The sequence below is a fragment of the Trematomus bernacchii genome, unplaced genomic scaffold, assembly GCF_902827165.1.
Source record: "Trematomus bernacchii unplaced genomic scaffold, fTreBer1.1, whole genome shotgun sequence".
NCBI lineage: Eukaryota > Metazoa > Chordata > Actinopteri > Perciformes > Nototheniidae > Trematomus > Trematomus bernacchii.
Window position 1 is genome coordinate 7,498,559 of NW_022987727.1, and position 19,719 is coordinate 7,518,277.

The following is a 19,719-nucleotide window of genomic DNA, read 5'->3' on the forward strand; positions in this document are numbered from 1 at the left end:
AGCACATCTGGTAGTAAAAGTAGACACATTTAATTTAATTTTGCATGGGCTCCGGAGGACAGTGAACAGGAATCAAATGCACTCAGTGGCTTTCTGAGTGTTAAATCCCATCTGTGCTTTTCTTCTTGTGAGATGTCATTTTTCTTTAATATTAGTAATAGCCTGCTGTCCTCCTAAGTTAAGTAATTCTCAAAATATTATATTTATGATATTTTTGTGGAAAAATGATGTATTCATGCTCGTCTCTTGTCCTGGGTGGCAGGTTACGTCACTTCCCAGGAGGTATACAATCTAGCACTAACCGCATAGACAGGTCTTTTCTGTGTTAGAGTTTTACTCGCTACAGGGTGTACTTTGAGGGTTTGTGACTTTGCAGACCGTTTACATGCAGAAAAACCTTCATAACACACAAGGGGACGGGTAATAACCGGAAAAGCATGACATAAAAAGCATTTAATGTTGAAAATACTTCATGTAGCATTTTTAAAGAAAACCATATTGTCAAGAAAATTGAGAGAGAAAAAGACATTTAGAACATAACATGATTAGATGTGTCTGTTGCCCATTTGAGGTTTTGTTGGCCCATGCCTTATCCTAAATGAGCCAAAATATGCACTTGAAGTATTTTCATCCAAAAATAGGACATTTCATATCTTGTTGAAAAGTATGACTGATTTACAAGTTAGGGAGTGTCAAAGATATACTAAAGCAAAACTAAAACATTTTATCACGATCAAAACTTACGACAAAACATTAATGTAAGGTTAACTGTGGTCCTTGCAATAATCTAACAAAGAGAAGGAATTGTTTAAATCCTGTAATGAGAACATTATTGATTATTTTTGTCACTCCACTGATGTGAATGCACATGATGGACAAGTTCTCGATGAGACCAGAACTTGAAGTGCACACGGGAGCCCCTCACCGTCACACACAGGTCCTCTGCACGGCTATGAGACACGCTGTCATCTCAAGCACCCAGCATTCCATTCAACACTTATCTCCTCTCTCCCCCCACTTTCTGCCTCTCAGTCTATATGAAACATGTATGGGAGCCTCATTCCTGGTACAAACAAATGTTCCCAAAAGACTCTGGGTCGCGGTAACACTGACACTTTGAATGGCTCTCGCCCACCCTGCCGTGACCCCTGTGTTCACTTGTAGGCTTGTTTGTGAATAGAAGCACATGGGGAGGGGGGTGTTGAGAAGGTACCCCACAACTTAATTAAACTACTGAACACGTCCCGTTGGTCCTGAAGGGGTTATGAAATGGCAAGCATGCACAGGGCTCGCAGAGGAGAGAAATGAGATGAAGTTGCGTGTTTTATTTGTTTATTGATTTATAACCCGTGAATCATAGAGCTTCTCCTCAGTGCTCTTGACTGTATACAAATATGTACGTAGGCTTGCGTGAACTTAGGTTTTGACCATAGGTTTTTTTAAATCCAAAGTGAAGCTTAATTTGGTTGCCGTTGCCATGTTTAGCCTGTGAAGACTCTACTCAACTTGTTTAATCAAAAAATAGGCAAATAGGTTGAGAGTCGCTGTAACTGAGGCCGATATAGAAACTAGAGACCCGTGACAGCATCTAGCTGGCCACGCCCTTAATAACGCATCACAATGAGCCTCTATAAAAGGTAAGTTATATTTAAAAAAAAAAAAATGTAGCAATGAAATTGAGCATTTTAACATATGGATTGACTCACTTTTTATTTTGATGACTTATTTTTTCAGGTACTACAACATGCCTAACTAATATATTTGAACTGTTGGCTATATGTTCCACAGTTTGCCTTGGAATTACCACAAATACAATCCAGGTTCAGCACAATTGTCTAATGTGCAGAATGTCTTTAGGGAGCTTCATTTGATGTATTGGTGACAATTTATTTTACCCACCCAAACTCTTTTAAATAGTTGATTAGTGGCTTACTTCATCTAGCCTATTTTAACACTTACAATGTTTATAAGTACATCATAATGTGTTACAAATGATTTATTATAGGTTTTTTACACTGTTTAGAAATGATGAATGGCTCTATAACAGTTTCTAAAAGCTACATTGTTTGCTACTAAATGCACTTCACATGATGTTGAAATGGTGATATGAATCATGTGAAGGAGCGTGCCTCCAAGTTTTGTGTTGTGCGTAAAGGAGGGGCAGCTACTGCTCTCTCCCTCTCTCCCTCTGCTGTACAGGCGTGGTGTAGTCTGTCTCTCTCTTTCTCTCTCTCTGGCTGAAACAGACTTCTGTTGGGCAGCTGTTGGAAATGAACTGAAGGAGTGTGAGCCGTCAGAGCGGAGTCAGTGCAGCTCAGTCAGTCCGCGGAGAGGACACAGCTGCTCGGTCAAATACCCTTTTACGCACCGGGGAACTACCTGGAAACGCAAGTGTTGGCACTGTGACAACAAGGAACCAGCCGTGTCCCTCTCTAAATCCTGCTGGAATATTCTGCTTGATTTTTGCCGACACAATTTGAAATTACTAGTTAAAACCCGGAGTGCATCTCTCCAGCAGAATGAAGGGATTTATTCTTGTGGCGCTTCTTGTCGCCACCGTCTCAGCGACCAAGTTAAACGTACCGCGACTGAGACTGTCATACAAAGGTAATTCAGTGATTCATTATCTATCTATTTAATTATCTATATATCTGCGCAGCTGTTCTCTATCACCATTTATCTGTACGTGCGCGTGCCCCACAGGTGGCATTAATTGGCGATCTTGACAGTCTGGTGCTTAGTATTTGACTTTTCTCATTCTCTTTTCAACAAATACTGTATATGTTTTGTGTGTGAACATTTTACACATTTTACCCTTGTGGTACTGCAGTTTACAGGCTTGTTTTTATTTGTATTTGTGTATTTATCTCGAACTATTCTCTTCGTGGTGGTCCGAGCTGGAAGCGTTAAATCCAGGTCGATGTTCTGGCTTCTGTTGTGGGAGGTTTATGTGTTTTACAAGGCTCGCAGACGTTAATTTGCTGGTTTCCAGGCGGGGTGTCCAGCCGGAGGAGATTTTAGCTGAGGTTCATCTCTGCGGTGGGATACGATGCTCCAACTATGAAGGTGTATTAGGAGCGGCAACCGCAACGGAAATATCTGGGAAGGATGTTAATAAGCGTGTATACTGCGGTGTAGTTACTAACATTATGTAATTAGGTCTGAAGGACTTAACAGCACAGGTCATCGAAAGTACCACTAATTGTCCATCAGACGTGGATGTCGTCTGTTACACAAGGTCAGATTGTCTAATCTTTGATAATGACCTTTCACCTTGTAAATACTCAAAAAATAGTTAATTTACCTTACAATCTGGATGGAAGTGTAATTGCATTTTATTGTTTTTTTAGGCTTGAGGCTTTTTACTGCCAATGACCGAGATTTAAACATTGCCATGTACAGTATCGTTTTGTCCTGTTCTCATGATGTTGGACATGACTCACTCAGGTTGAATGAGGAAGTTAAGGTTCGTTGTGTGTGTGTGTTTAAATGGTGTTGACTGTGTTGTTGCCAAGCCATGCTCATTGTTTCATTTTTGCTCTGGCCAGAGCGGGTCTGCAATCATTATCAGCGATAGATATCACACAGGATTTCCTCTTGTTCAACTCCATGTTTCCAGGATAAAAGTCACCAGCTGAGGTAACAGGTCTTCCTGTTGGCTGACTGGAAATATTGCTCAGAACAGAGAGAGAAATAAACTTATGTATGAGACAGAAAAAACTAAAATTGATTTAACACGTAGGATATACGGCATCATAAGACAAGCAGAGTAATTGTAGTCTCCATATGCTTTTTTTTTTACCAACTGAGCTACTGCTATATAGCCTACTTTCTTAACATGTGTTGTTGGCCTTTTGGCAGCAGGCCGTAGGATAACATGTATTAAGTCGTAGAAATGACCATATTCATATTCATGGTCCTGCAGAGGTAAAAACTTAAAGTGGACCTATCATGCTATATTATAATAATATAGTGTAGGACCATACCTATATAAGGCATATTTATACTTTTTTTTTTTTCAAAATACCAAACAGATCATGCATTTTAGCCATGCCTCATTTTGCTCAATTTGCACTTTTTTACCCCTGTTTTTGCAAGGGCTGATTCTGTGAGAACAGCACCACCTACAGGCCTGGCATATGTACTACAGCGTCTCCAGCGCTTTCGAACGGCAATGGTCGTGGCTGTCTCCTCCTGATTGGTGGAGAGTTGGCCCAATAGCCGTAGTGCCACCGTCCTGACGTCAGGACAGTGTTCAAATCTGGATCAGTTTTTATCAGATCCGTTGCAGCCCCTTTTTTAGAGATTTGGGTATGGAGGAAAATAGAGAGGGTTGTGCTTTCTGACACTTGGTGAGTTCCCTGGAACACCGGGGACACATTCATGTATAAAAGACGTACACAAGTGCATTTTGCATGATAGGTCCCCTTTAAAGCTTAAAGTGACCCCTGACCTTTTATCTAGTGACACCATCAGGCCAAAATGTGCACTTATAATATAATATAAATGTATCCGACACATCACCATGACATTTTCTGAACACATTCCTGGTCCCCAGAGGATGAACAGTTTTCGAGCTTTCCCTCTTTCACCACCACCTTGAGGCCAAAAACATGGACTTGCACAAAAGATATCTCATAGGAATAGATTGCCATGAAGTTTGCTGAGCATATTGATGCGGACATGGGGATTAACCTTTGTAATTAGATTGACCCTATAGCCTTGCCTCTTGTGACACTCACAGATACAAATGAACCACCTTAGGACCAATAGCAAAATTGTTAGTATGTTGTTGTATGTTGGTTAATGGGCGTTACAAAAATGTAATTTTTTTTTTTTTTTTAAACCTCTCCATCCTAATTAGATGTTATAGTTAAATCACTACATAATGTCTTGTGATTCAATGTTAAATGTTTTAACCTTGCCATACATTTACTGAATGGTGTCTTGATCTTTAAGAGATAATATTCAGAAAATCCTGCAACATAATTGAGTATACAGAGTGAGCCTCAGTTATTGAACAAACAAAGTCAGGCCCTGGGCAAACACTATAAGTGGAAAAAATCCGTGCCCAAGGTTGTGAGTCACAGCACTTTACTCTGCAGAGCCCCCCTTTTCAAAGCTTTCCGAGATCAATTTTCACTTTGGTCTAGCAATAAAAAGCACCATATAAAACCAGTTTTTCTTCATTACTTGCCATCGGAAAATTGCTCTCATTTTGCCAGCTTCACGAGGAGTGTGGGAAGAAATTGTGCCTATAGGATTCTCATTAGTGCCCAACAAGTTTCTTCCTGTCGGGATGACCTCAGATTTGATCCCACTCTTTGCCCCGTTTTACATAATTTCCCCCTCGGCTCAATTCTCTTTTTTTCTTGTTTGTCTTTCCCCGGTAAATCGTTCCATACGTCTCCATGTTTCTTATCTTCTCACTTTTTTAGTCTCATTTCTCATTCCTCCTCCTAACCTCAGCGTTCCCCCTGTTTGTGTGTCTCTTCCTCTATCGCTTGCTCTTTCATTATAACACGGAGAAGCCTGGAGGGTGTTTGTATTCCCCGGAGGATGTAGAGGTAATTTGGCGACAGGAAAAGCTGTCATTATCTCATTTCAATCAATTAGTGGAAGGTCAAGCAGGAAGTAGGCCATTTTACCTCCGAACTATTACAATTCAATCCAGTACTCTGTATGTTTACCTTAAACATCCCATTCAACATTGATTTAGCCATTTAAGTCCATCTATGTAATTGGATGGAGATTGAATCTTATCAGACATTTATTAAACATTTCCAAAGCCTTTCAACATAAAATCACTTTATTTCACAATGAAATAGGTCCTCAATACACGTTTTAATATATTCATTTAAATGCTAAAAGAAATCCATATCTTTTGGGGAAGAAAAATTGCTTTTCACCCAAAAATATTGCATTTTCTATAGTTATGGAAGACTTTAACCTCTCTTGACTAACAAATAACAAAATCAGTATTTTATCGTTTTTCACTTCCTAACTTTATGAATGATTTGATTTTCTTTTATTGCTATATTTGTTTATGATCATAGCAAACATAAAGACACAATTCCGGTTCATGTTTGTTTTTCAACCTAATTTGCAATTATAACTCCTGACAACAAAGTGAGAATGTGTGTGTGTTCTTGTGTGATCATGTGTGTACTGGGGGTGACATTGAGGCGTTGAGGTATGCGATGTCTGTGTGGTTGACTGCACTCCCAGCCCTCTGCCAAGCGTCTATACCAACCTCCCATCATGCATCTCTCTTTGCCTTTCTCTATGTGTCTATGTATGTCTTTGATTTGTCTTCCTCTCTCTTCAGCCTGCTTCACTTATTCATTTCAATTCCCTCCATCTATGTTTGTGCTCGCTCACACAGAAACACACACTGACTTTAGACACACACTCCATCTAATACAATATTCACTTTGTCTCACCAAAGACAGGGGGCACTTGAGAACCCCAACACACACACACCAGCGTCCTATCATGATCAGATTGCATTAGTTCTCAGAGTGAAGGGTTGTGTTTGTTTTCACTTACAGCCTGTGAATTAATGAGTTTTTTTTCTCATTCAGCGTAGCCCAGATGCGCACATTCAGACGGGTGTTAGTTGTTCTTAGGCGGAGCGGGGTAATCTGTCACCGGGAGTCTGTTGGAGACTCCCAAGCTGCTGAAATGTAGGGCGTCTTCCATCCTTTCATCTTTCAGCTCTTTTCTTTTGCCATTATTTTTCATCCATCACTCCCTCCCTGCTCCATGTAATAGCTGGTTCATTGCACTTTTCCTCTCTCCTGGCTTTCCTGAGTTCAGTAAGTGCTCCCAGACCTCTGTACTGATCTAAAACCCAGCAAAGGAAAGACAAAGAGGAAGCAAAAGAGATAAACTTTAAGGTTTTTCTAACCAAGCCTTCTTGTTCTTTTATTAGGAAGTATATAAGCTTTGGCTCTAAGAAATATTGGACAGAAAATAGGGTTTTAGAGGTTTTAATGTTTTAATAATGGTTGACATGTGTTTGAATCTCAAATGTTTGTGTAATTCCTTGAAAAAGAGTCATGGCAGTTTAACCCTGCAGGCTCACAAGCCAATTTTCAAAAGTTTACAGAACATGAACAAGAGTCCAATTTGTTTAAAAGATAATGAAAACTGCAATGAAAGAAAAGTCCTGGTCCAGGTAAAAGGTTGAACCCTTTATTGATATCTGTAATCGTAGTTTAACAAGCTCATAAGGCTTTTAAGCGAAGGCAGTGGCAACCTAATGTTAGCGAAATGTTTCAAAAGTTTTGTATCAAGGAATCGTGTCCCCAAAATGATTCACTTTAACCCCCTTATAATGGCATTTCATTGTCTGTCAAGTATTTTAATCAGAGTCTATCATGGTATAGATTACTCAATTAGGATTGCATGGTTGGTGTGTTTCATATAAGGAATACTGAGTGAGTGTCGGATATCTACTCTAATATTGCAATATCAATATATTATTGCTATTATAACAAAACCGCTATCATTCCTTTCTTCTGTATATTAAAGACACACTCCATAACTTGGCAACTGCACGAGACACAGTTTCCTGTTCTTGTTGCAGTTAAAGTTTATTGTAAGTTTGACAAAGATGTCATCTTATTAGGTATAAAAACATAGGCTTCTATATCACATAGTCACAAGATATATAAAACAAAGTTTGTATTTTGATTGCTGGGGATTGGCCAAAGTATGAGGGGGATACCAACTCCGACACATGCGGTTATTAAAAAAAATACATTTCACATCAAGGGAGTAATAATCAACCTTCATTACCATCAACCAAAACATATCCACTGTGCTTATTACTGTACCTCAGAATTGTGGTTTAAATATAAAATGATAACTAATACATGCTTTTCTTTACTTAGTGACAAGAGATGAGATATCATTATTTTAAGACCCGTCATGAATATAAAATATATTTAGTTAGTGTCATTTTATGTAATATTCTACATACATAGTGTAATGGAAGCGGCACAGAAGTGCTTTGTCCATTAATATCCCAATATTTAGTTTGGAGGCTGAGGAGACACCGTTAAGAGGCTTTCTGTCTGGTATGTGAACCTGCTGACAGAGGAAACACACTGCATGTTTCTGACACCGCGGGCATGATGTGAGGGTGTGTGTGTGTGTGTGTGAGAAAAGAGAATGGCACAGGATGTTGGATACAGATATCTTTGTGTGTGGAGGTGTTAGTGTGTTGGCGTTTTGATCTGCAAAGCCTTTTTAGTGAATGCTTGTGTAGGTGTTATGTATGAAGTGCAAAATGTGAATGTGTGTGAAGGAAAAGGAGATTTATTGCAGATGTAGTATAATCTGTGTGGACTGAGCCTTTGTAGTGTGTGTGTGTGTGTGTGTGTGTGTGTGTGTGTGTGTGTGTGTGTGTGTGTGTGTGTGGGTGTGGGTGTGTGTGTGTGTGTTTTTGAAGTTAACTGTGTGTGATTGTTCGTCAAAGAGCAAGAGAGTGCCATTGCATTTGATCCAGACATCTGTGTGTCTCAAGGTGTCACTTGTGTGTCGTGTCAACAGCGTCTCACATGTGACAACTCTCAGATGTCGGCTTGGCCAGATCACAGACAGCACACAGATGGAGGCATGGGGGGGGTTTGACAGTAAATGTGTGCGAGATGAGAAGCTGGAAAAAGGATTGAGATAAACACAAAGCCAGATCAGAGAGCAAAGATGGAGAGGAGGCAAAGGAAGATAAAACAGCCTACGAAGAAAATAGACAGTTAGGGGCGCTGAAGCAAATCATTTATACGTCAGAAAGCCAAACAGATGTCCAAAATAAGAAAACATTTTCATTAGAAATCCTTGCTAAACACTGGATGAAAACATCTGTCCTTGATGTTTCTATGCTGAACCATTTTCTTTAAAAAGAATTTACATTATAGGTGAGGCTCGTTTCTCGTAGAGCAGATTGGAAATGAACCAGTAACGATGATAGTTCAAATTTGTTGTCTCCATTAACGAAAGAGGCAACTAAATAATTTTGGAAAAACCACAGGACCCCACATAAGTATTTTTATTTGTTGTCATCAATACTTACTTGCCGCAAATGAAACATACGTTTACTTAACATTTGTGTGACAGACATGGTGTACTGTATACTACACTGGTGAAGTTATGTTGCACTTTTCAAGTAACAACAAGACCGAGGCTCTGTGGTTCAAACCAGGTCAGAACACTTTATTTCTCCTTTCAACCTAGGCAGTGCACACCAGATCCACTCCTTTTTTTTTTACCTTTGAGACTAAAAGCCCTAGACACATTCACTGCGGCGCTACCAGAGGGAACTCAAATTCACTGACAGTTTGCTAAAACGAAACAAAAGAAATGAAGAGAATGATGTTGAATCCATAACATTTTCTCTTAAGAATGAGGTTTTACATCTATTTCCGTGTTGTTAATTCGTCACGCCCCATGTTTGCCAAGGCCTTGACTCCTATTTGAGGAATGCATACTAGCATCCTCTTTAAAGTAAGGAATTAACCTTTTTAAAAACTGGGCTGAGTTCCAAAGAAAAGGAAGGGAAATCACAGGGAGTAAGTACCTAATAAAAGTTTACGTCGTTCTTGTACATTTTTAAGATATAGCTTTACTCATAAAAAGTCCATTGAACAGAGAATTAATGGACTGCCTCTTGATACACGATACTACAAGCGCGGGCGATGAGTGCAACACCTTCCACATCCCTTGAAGTCCAAGGAAAGACTGATAAACCTTCGGTAGATTCAAAAGCTTAGTTTTCCGACGAAACATGTCCAGATAAACATGGGATTGCCCTTGAAGGTCAGTGCACACAGGCCTTTACATGGCTTGACTGCCTGAACCAGGACTGCACCGTGAAATAAAACATGCGCCCCAAAGCTGGCAGGAATCAACGGGCTGAACGTTGAATGGAAGTGGGGAATGTCCATGAAAGAGAGGAAACATCAATGAATTTCTAAGAACAGAGAGAGAAAAGGACAGAGGGTAAACCGAGGGAAGTAATGAATTAAAGATCTTTGAATGTAGAGGGAAACCATGATGGATCCAGGAAAAGCAAGCATGAAAAGACGGCATGTTACCGTGGTAGAGAGAGAAACATGGATGAAAAAGGAAGACAGAGCAAGGCTAAGGAAATGAAAAGGAAAAGACAGGAGGAGGTTGAAAGGGTGGAGAAGAAGATGAGTGAGATGAAAGAAAGACAGATGGATGGATAAGAGGAAGAGGCTAACCTGAAGGCAGGAGGACACTGGTCCCTTTGAAGAGAAAAGGCTGAAGGTTCAAGGCTCAACAATGTGGCTTTGACCATCTGCCATGTAGATTAGAAGTACTCCACTTACACTCGGGAGCTACGGAGGATATGTGTGTCTCCATGTATGTGTGTATTTCTTCATAGAGGGAGTATCCTGTATCTCCTGCTTTGGGAAATCTTTGTATATTCACTTTTGTTTGACTAGCATGGCCAAGTTAAAAATAAGATGTTAGTGCGTGTGCTTTTGAAGCCAGCCAAAATCAACCCCGTTATCTACACTGATATGCCATTATTTTACCATGAGCATTACACTTCCCAGCAGTGAATGTTCATCAAGGGGGGTTCAAGTCCTGAACAATTATTTCTCTAAACTTTCTACACTCTGCCACACCCAGTGTTTCTTTCTTATTTCCATTCTGGTCCCAGCAACATTACCTTTTGATTTGATTTACTTTCTTCAAACTCCTTTAGTGTCATCGCTTAAAATATGTTATCATGTGTTTACAGTGTATACCCGGTTCCTGTGTCTCCTCTGTCTACTAAAGGCAAAAGGAACATTTAATGTAGTTGGCTAAAGTAGGGGAATGATTATTATCATGGTTAAATAAGAAAAAAGACTTAGAGTTTACATGTCAGCACTTCTGTAAGGCTGTTCTGATGCCCAGAGGAACTAAATACTGATGTTAGCATGGAAGCAGGCTCACAATCTTAATGCTAGGACTCAGCTGTTAAGCAGGTTTAATGAGTACAATGTTTACTCTATAAGTTGGTATTCTAGCATTTTATAATTGGCAATACACAAAACAGTACAGTTGTGGTCTGATTGGACTGTCATTAGTTATTTCTGGTAAGTTATCTGATGTCCAACTGTATATCTGTACCCAATTTCCTTAGGTTTGGCAGGTTAACAGAATAGGGGGATGTATCATCAAATTTCTCTGTGAGCTGTCTTTTGTCCATTTCAACATCATTTACTGATTTTAGCAAACACCATACCTGTAACATATGCATAATGCGCAAATAAGTGGTTCAATCACTTTTGGGAAACTAAGCTTGAAAAATAGTTGAAACAGTGTTACGACAGCATCAATATTGAAAACAAGAGCAAATGAAGTATGCAAGTTATTTTAACTCACATGATCCTCTGCCGTTCATGTGCACAAAAAGCTTTTAACACTCTCAACAAATCACAGCCTCACAATAACACCTTGTGAAAACGTTATGCTCAGTTGGACTAATGTTGAATTTGGCCTCGTTTGGTCACCTACCACCAAGTGCATGCTGGGTCAGTCTTTTGGAACGAAAGATGCCTTGCCAGTGTTTTATAGTAAGTCATACTGTTCCTACTAGAGAAAGAAACATCTCTCCATGAGATGGATAAACATCTTCCAGTCTGCTCGTGTATTTTTTTTACTGGACACATTAAAGGATTACCAGGCATTACATACACAGAAGTGCAGCTGGATATTCCTGCAGAGAGCAGCAAGCACACAAAGAAAGAAAAACAGAGGGCTAGAGTGATTACACACACACACACACACACACACACACACACACACACACACACACACACACACACACACACACTCAAAGAGGGTTCTTCTCACATGTCTCTACAGTGTCCCACCATTTGGCTCAGAACCAATGTAAAGTGTTGAAACGATGGGAACCCTCCCCAATGCAGGATGCACACCGAGGTGCCTCACACCCCCCACCCCCACCCTGAAACAAACGCAATCAATTAGTTCCACTCAAGCTGCTGACAGGAAGTGCTGAGCACACAGAACCCTACCGTGGACTGATGTATCTATTAGACAGCCACAAGACAGCCGTACGAGTTTAATTAGATCATTTATCTGTTTTAAAACAAATCATCTTTGTTATTTGTGTATATAGCCACACTATCTCGATCTAAAACACCCTATTCTTTATAGATATCTTATGGTATTGCATTTGTTCATCTTTATAGAGCTATTCATCTTTATCTCCGATAGAAACCTTATCCTTTTATCATCACTGATTTTATTTTGAAACCAGCTCTTGTTTAACATTCAAATATTTCCCACAAAGTAACCGAGCCAACGACTTATTTGCTGGGAAAAAGTCGTGTTATTTAATAAAGTCAATAAAAGTCAAAAGCATTTAACAGAGTTAATCTATTTCAGCTGAAAGGACAGAGTCTTGCACCAATAAGTTAGTACAAGATCAGACCCCATACAACAGAAAATACAAACACTTTATGTCAGGACCCCGACACAAACTGATGGACCCAAATGCACGACCCAGAGACAAAGTCTTGAATGTAACCAAATGTATTTTTAATTCCAAAGATCAGATAATCCCTCTCAACAGAGTAGTTACTGGCATAAACAAAAAGCGCTCACAAGGAGGAAAAAACTAAGCATAACAAAAAAGAGAACTTTAAGAAAAACTTAAACCTACAAAATTAACCACAAAACAAAACCTGACAAAGAAAGCGATCCTTTCTGAGCTGAGGCATGGCACGACCATTCGGGGAAACAAACAAGACGAACTGACACAGGACAGGGGAGAGACAGGACTATTTAAACATGAGGTGAGTGGGAGCAGGTGGAAACAATCAGGGGCGGGGCAGACACTGATGAAGGCGGGAAAACACACAAGGGGAGGAAGAAACAGGGCCTAAAATGAGAGACAAAAGGTAAGTACAAAATAAAACAGGAAATGACAGACAAAATACATAAACATAACTAACACATTTGACGAGACACAACACTTTATATACTACAGAAGGAGAGAAGGGGAAGGTCCTCAGCAAGCGAATTTGCATTACAAGAAGTGTTGACCAGACGGTTGAAACTTACATACAGCAAAACATTTGGCCAGACGGTTTAACTCACATACATGTTAATTACAAACCAATGGTTGTAGACAAAGACTTTTGTCTGTTCTAAGGAAGTTGAAATTAGAGGCTAGATGTGAATTCAATCCGTGGGAAATAAACAGATAATTAAGTTACAGTAATACTTATGATTAAATTAGACTTAATGATACATTTCTACAACAATTTCCCCTTTGGCCGGACCACCACAATTTATCATCACATCAGTGAATACATTTCAAGAGTTTTACATAAACACATCATACACTGATAAAAAGGGTAAGTAAAATGCAAATAGACATTTTATGTATTAGTAGTTGGGCCAAGGGAAATAGTTAGTCTAACTCATTATGTCGATGCCAGATTCGTCATGATATGGAGGTAACCAGTCAGATACTGGAAAATTGTCATGTGTATGTTCAAAGTCTTTGAGAAGTGGGAACTGTTCAGTTAGGGATGTCATTTGGGTTGTGATGGATCTGTCAATGGTACGAATGAGGAGCAACCCGGTATCACGGCAAGACGTGAACATGTGACGATCTACCATGCTGGGAGACGTGAAGATGTCACGATTTCGTCCCTTCAAACGTGACAGTTACACAGTACTGTTAACATGGCCCAGCCAGTGGAGAAATACCCGGAAATGCCAAGCAAATCCTCTATCATGACGGTCGGTTGTTATTGTCAATATTAATATAATAATGATTTATTTTGTAATAGTCACACTCGATTTGGCCGATTTTCTTGTTGCCCCAGCTGGTCGACACCTCTTTTAGCAGAAACAAAGGCTACATTAATGTATTAAATCGATGTTAATCCATGTGTGTCGTTGTAAAATTAACGGACGTGACGTTGTGCGATTGCATTGCCAGGCAACAGCTTGCGTTCATGAAAACATTTTTTTTAAATAAAATAATACTTTATTCCGAGTGTGCTTGCTTTTCTCTTTGGAGGTCATCACATAACGGCATTGTAATACACGGTTCGGCTGCATTAAATATTACATATCTGCCGTAGTTCTGTATTTATAGAGCCCTGATGAGAAGACTTCTGGACAAACAGGAAGCACTGCCGCCAAAACTGAAAACTTGACGTGGATCATAAATATATCAGCAATTAAACAACATCTTACATTTATTTTCACACAATACGTCTCCTTGCAGTATCAATACTAATTCGGCTGACTTTTATATTTGATCCAATTGGTAGATAGGCTGTATTTACACCATAACGGTGCACAGCTGATAGAAAGGGACACCTAGTTGTTAAAGCACGTTATTGAATTGTATTATTATATTTATTATGGTCTTCTCTTTTTCTATCATTTTTCATTTCTATGCATCCAGTTGTCTTAAACTGAAGCTGCCATCTTTTGGAAAACCCAAATCTTCCCACTTTTTAAATTGTTTTAGACTATCGTTGACTCTGTCAAACATTGTTTGCATTATTGAGGAGAAGACTGGTGCTGGACTAAGATCATCCTCAGACATAGTTGTACTGTTAAAACCACCCATTATCTCTCTATAATTATTTTGCCTCTTGTGAGATGAACAAAATCTGGTCCAGTTTTAACCAGATCCACCAGATAACCACTACAATAATCTTTTAGACACGTCTGTCTAAAAAGAGTTCCCGGTACTATACTTACAGTAATTCTGTTAAATTATTTTTGAACAAAGAAAAGTATTATTTATTCTTGTCTTACCACACAGGCTTTCCCTTAAATCCGGATCAGAGCTCTGGTCGGGTCCTCCTTCCGAGTTCAGCTTCTCACCGGATAGGGAGGAATTTTCCTATTAAGTTGGCCGTCTGTTCTCTTCGGAGTCCCCGCCAGTAGTCTGACCCTGCTCGCAGCGCCAAGTTTGTGGAGGAAATTCCACTTAAAAAACAGAAACAACCTGGTTGGCAAGAAATTAACAAATAACACAACTTTGCTTTAAAACTTATATTATTTGTTCATTTCTTGCCAACCAGGTTGTTTCTGTTTTTTAAGTGGAATTTCCTCCACAAATAACAGATAAACTAATACACATGTCATTTTATGTTTAAAAAAATCAATAGTTTTCATATAAATTGAAACAAATAATAAAGAAACCGAGCCAACAGAAACTTTTATAGATAGCTGGAGGCGTCAGATAACATGCAGAGGGAGTGAGGGACGGGAGTAAAATAATAAAAGACTGGAGTTCAAGAAGGAATAAAATAGCATTGGACCTTCTTTGGGGAGAAATATACTGTAAAGGCCCTGACACACCAGGCCGAAATCGGCCGTTTTCGTTAGTCGGACGACGAAGCGTGCCCTGTCGCCCAAACTCAATTTGGTGTGTCGGCTGTGACACGCCTTATTTGGCCTTTCATGGCCGACGCACGGCCGATTCAACATGTTGATTTATTTGGCAGTCGGACAAAGAAATCACTCTGATTGGCTGTTCAGCTAGCGAATCAGTGCATGAGAAGCGAAACGGTTGCTTGAGAATGTCTTCCACAAGCAACACTCCAATGGCTGATAGCTCCAGTACCGCACGAAACATGTTTTCGATGGACGAGAGTGAAAATGGAATGCACACGCTATTTGTTGTTTGTTTAGATCACGCAGTCTGTTCTTCTTCTCTGTCTTCCGGTTGTTGCCTCTTTTGAATGACGAATACACACTACCGGCGCCTGCTGGTTAGGATAGTTATTGCCACTCACGCATGCGCAGTTCGTACGTGCTCGGCTGAAGTCTTTGCGGTGTGTTCCAGTGCGACACATGGCCAAGACGCAGGAGAACACGGCGACGCAACAGTCGGTGTCGGCGTTGGCGAGTTCTCTGGTGACTGCTTGGTGTGTCAGGGCCTTAACATGTTAGGAATGACGATGGAGCAAGGATGAGGAAGAAGTGAGAAAGGGAGATTTGTGATGCAAAGGGAGGAAAGTTGAGATTAAGAGAGGAAAGTAGCAGGGATGAAGAAAAGATCAAGTGAGAGGGAGGTGTGTGGTTGGGGTGAGTAATGGAGTAAGGGTGGATTAAAAACGGGGAGGAAAAGAGGATGAAAGTGGACGAACAGTAAAGATGGATCGAGAGAAAGCAACTGGCCGTCAGGGAGGGAGGACGATAAGGAGAGGAAGAGCGGAGGGAGAGATGATGAAATGAGGGAGGAAGGGAAGCAGCGGGGGTGAGGGTTGATGAGGATCGAGGGTGATGATGTAACACCCTCCGCTGTGTTTTGATTGGCCCAGGAAGGAAGATCGGGTAACAGCAAGTCTGATAGGCATCCTGAGACTGTGTGTGTGTGTGTGTGTGTGTGTGTGTGTGTGTGTGTGTGTGTGTGTGTGTGTGTGTGTGTGTGTGTGTGTGTGTGTGTGTGTTTATCAAAGAAAGAAGGAAATCTCAATTCGCCTGTAATCGCACATTGCATTTCCCATGGCTTTATCACATGATTAAGTGTGTAAAGAATGCGAGCTGTGAAGTGACATCTCCAGTGAGGAGCAGTAACAGGTTGGCAGGAAATCCCAGGATTTACTCTGTCATAAATTATCTGGTATCACTGCCAGGACACTTCCCTGTGAGTTTAAACAAAGGAAACACAGATAACAGGAGTCTAATAGCTGTGAATTTCTAGAGAACTATGGAAATGAATGGAAATGGGAACATGTTTGTAATTTACATGACGTCAGAAAGAAACTCAATGATTCCAGCGTAGAAGAAAAAGGACCTATTTTTCTATATTATGTTTGCGCTATTGATAATAAATTGCTTAATTACATGTAATTCCTTATTTATTTTGGTCAGAACAATTTAAAAAAGCATGTGACCATTTATAAATAATAATACACAATTAAAAGCTGATTTGCTATGTATAGGTCACTGGACTTTTCCCAAAACTGTCCGCAAAATATTTTTACATAAACAGCCTTGTGTCAACAAACGAAAGGATTCTGTCCAAAGAAAAACGCTAGCAGGCTAAAAAATATTAAATATATTAACGATTAATGTCTAACATACAGTATTCTCCACAAATAAACATGAATACAGTAATGTTTCTTAAACTTCTGCACACTCATTTTTCAGATGTGATCTAAATACTACATAGGATAGGGATAGTACAGTAACGCCAGCATTTTCTTCTTTTTCTTTACATACAATAGTGAGTATGAAAAAGTAATGGTCAGAAAGAAAGACATACATAATGCAGGTAATTTGTCAAGCTCTAATACACATTAGGGATGTCCCGATCACCTTTTTTTGCTCCCGATCCGATTCCGATCATTTGATTTTGACAATCTGCCGATACCGATTTTTCCCGATCCGATCTTTATGCAATGCATTAAGAGGAAAACAAAGGTAACAGATAACGGCTGGTCATCCAACGCGATGAATTCAGCTATCTTGGCTGTTCTGGGGTAGTTTCTCTTTCCTTTTAAAAGTCTCTGAAAGTGTCGGTTGTTTCAGTGCCGTTACCCGAGTGGCCGCTGTGTACTCGTCGTGTTGTTGTTGGTGGTGTTTGTATTAGATTGGTCATGTTGAACGTAGCTCTGTTCTTTCCACCACGCGGAACCTCCGCCTTGCAAACATTGCATCTGGCTGTTACACTGCCTTCGCTTTCAATTTTATAATACTTCCAAACTCCTGACATTTTCTCTGTCCCGACTCCCGAGGCACCAGCTGAACGTAGCCTCTTGTTAGCTTACTGCTACTATTAGACACTGCGCCCTGCCCACTCTGTTGCCAGATTTGAGAGAAATAAACAACCAGGTCTATGAAAACAAGCCCAAAAGAAGCAACACATACATGATGTTGTGTAATTTTAACCCAAAACTAAGGCCTCAGGATGACTTTAAGACGTGAACATGGTCATTTTTGTTTTGTAACATTAAATAAAATGTATAAAAATATTTTATAAAAAAAAAAAAAAAAAAATCCGATCCCCGATTTTTTTCTCCCGATCCCCGATCACGTGAAAATCACGTGATCGGCTCCGATCCCCGATCACGTGATCGGATCGGGACATCCCTAATACACATCTCATACTGAACAAAGTGAGGAAGAGAGGGAATATGACACCTGGGAGTGGAGGAGGAGTGGATGTGGTGAGAGGAGTAGAGGCACTTTGAGATGAGTTTTCTGTGCATGCGGCAGATTCCAGAAATACTTGGCTCACTGCAACAATATACAGCCGAGATCTAATGATACCCTGGGAAGTCTGTCGGCGGTGTAATGAGTCTAATGTGTCTTTATTTGTTTGTGATCAGTGTGTTTGTGTGCCAGAGCTCGAGATAACAAAATGTCAAAAAGCTAAATATCTAGAGATAGAGATTGACAGTTTTGCCAGCTGGGATGGGAATCGGTGAACCACGGTCTTATTATCCATGACGGTGTGTGTATGTCTGTGTCTATGTGTGTGTTTCTGGTATTCATTTTGTAGCACAGGGGGTCTAATGGGCTTCAGATGTGTCCTCCTCTCCCACTGAGCCAACGTTAACACTGTTACTATTGTGTGTGTGCCTACATACATGCGTGTGTGCGTGAGAGTGTGGATTAAAACCGTTTACACTCTGCCTGTGCCCAATTTGTACATTGGAGATGTCAGCATGAGATTTTGAAGTGAGCTTTTTTCATTTTCTGCTCAATTATTTTCCTCTGTCTCTCCTCTTTAACCAACTTTCACTCATGCTTCCAGACCTGTCACTGCAAATATGACTTTTTAACCACTTTGTTGGACATTTGCCCTTTTCACCAGCGACAAGGAGTTTATTTTTTGCCTGTCCGTCTATCCCTCCATCTGTCCGTCTGTCTCCTACAACTGGCTACATTTGACATGAAACTGAAGGGTGTAGCATGGGAGAAGGAAGAAACATCTAGGTTGTACATAAAGTTTGACTTTTGCTAAAATGTTTGCTGCTCTCCAGGTGTCGGAATAATCTTAAAATAAAGGTGACCGCTCAAATTCGAACAAAAACTTGGAAGATTTTATTTAAAATGCACCGATCAAATCCAACACATATTTTTTGCAGTGTCCATGTTGTTTACACATAAGAACTTCAAGGTTGTAAATACATGTGATGTTGGAAGAACTCCACAATTTGGTAAATGGGGACCGCATGTGAATGCACCGTTGGTGGAGGTCTGCAGAGATGGCAAAAGTACACACGTCCTTTACTCAAGTAGAAATACAGATACTCGTGTTTAAAAATACTCTGGTAAAAGTAGAAGTACTGACTAAACTTCTTTACTCAAGTAAAAGTAAAGAAGTATGGGCTTCGAAATGTACTTAAGTAAAAAGTCCCCATAACTACCAACTGTTTTAAAGAGTACCTGACCTCCCTTTATATTAATAGAACAATAATGTCATTGTTAGCTAATGAATGTTTCGATGCTGAACAACGGCAACATGACAAAGTTCTCATGAAGACCAGGAAATGAAGGATACACGGTTCGTGTTAAAATCAATAGGCACGCAATGACTCTAAATAATGATGATCAGGCCACCAAACGCAGATTAAAACTAAAGTAACGAGCCTGTTTAGAACATTTAAGAAGTGTACAAATAAAAGTAAAAAGTCGTCAGAAAAATAAGTAGTGGAGTAAAGTACTGACACAAGAAAAATG

The 19,719-nt window shown here is 39.9% G+C and overlaps 1 protein-coding gene across 2 annotated transcripts in view; it reads left to right on the plus strand.

Moving 5' to 3' along the window:
* The first annotated feature begins 2,243 nt into the window (after nucleotides 1–2,243).
* sema3bl (sema domain, immunoglobulin domain (Ig), short basic domain, secreted, (semaphorin) 3bl) overlaps nucleotides 2,244–19,719 on the plus strand; it is a 65,321-nt gene continuing 47,845 nt past the window's right edge. For both annotated transcript variants that reach the window (XM_034145237.1, XM_034145238.1), the window contains exon 1: nucleotides 2,244–2,607. In XM_034145237.1, the coding sequence (XP_034001128.1) occupies nucleotides 2,520–2,607 (88 nt within the window). In that variant the 5' untranslated portion in view covers nucleotides 2,244–2,519. The remainder of the gene's footprint in view (nucleotides 2,608–19,719) is intronic.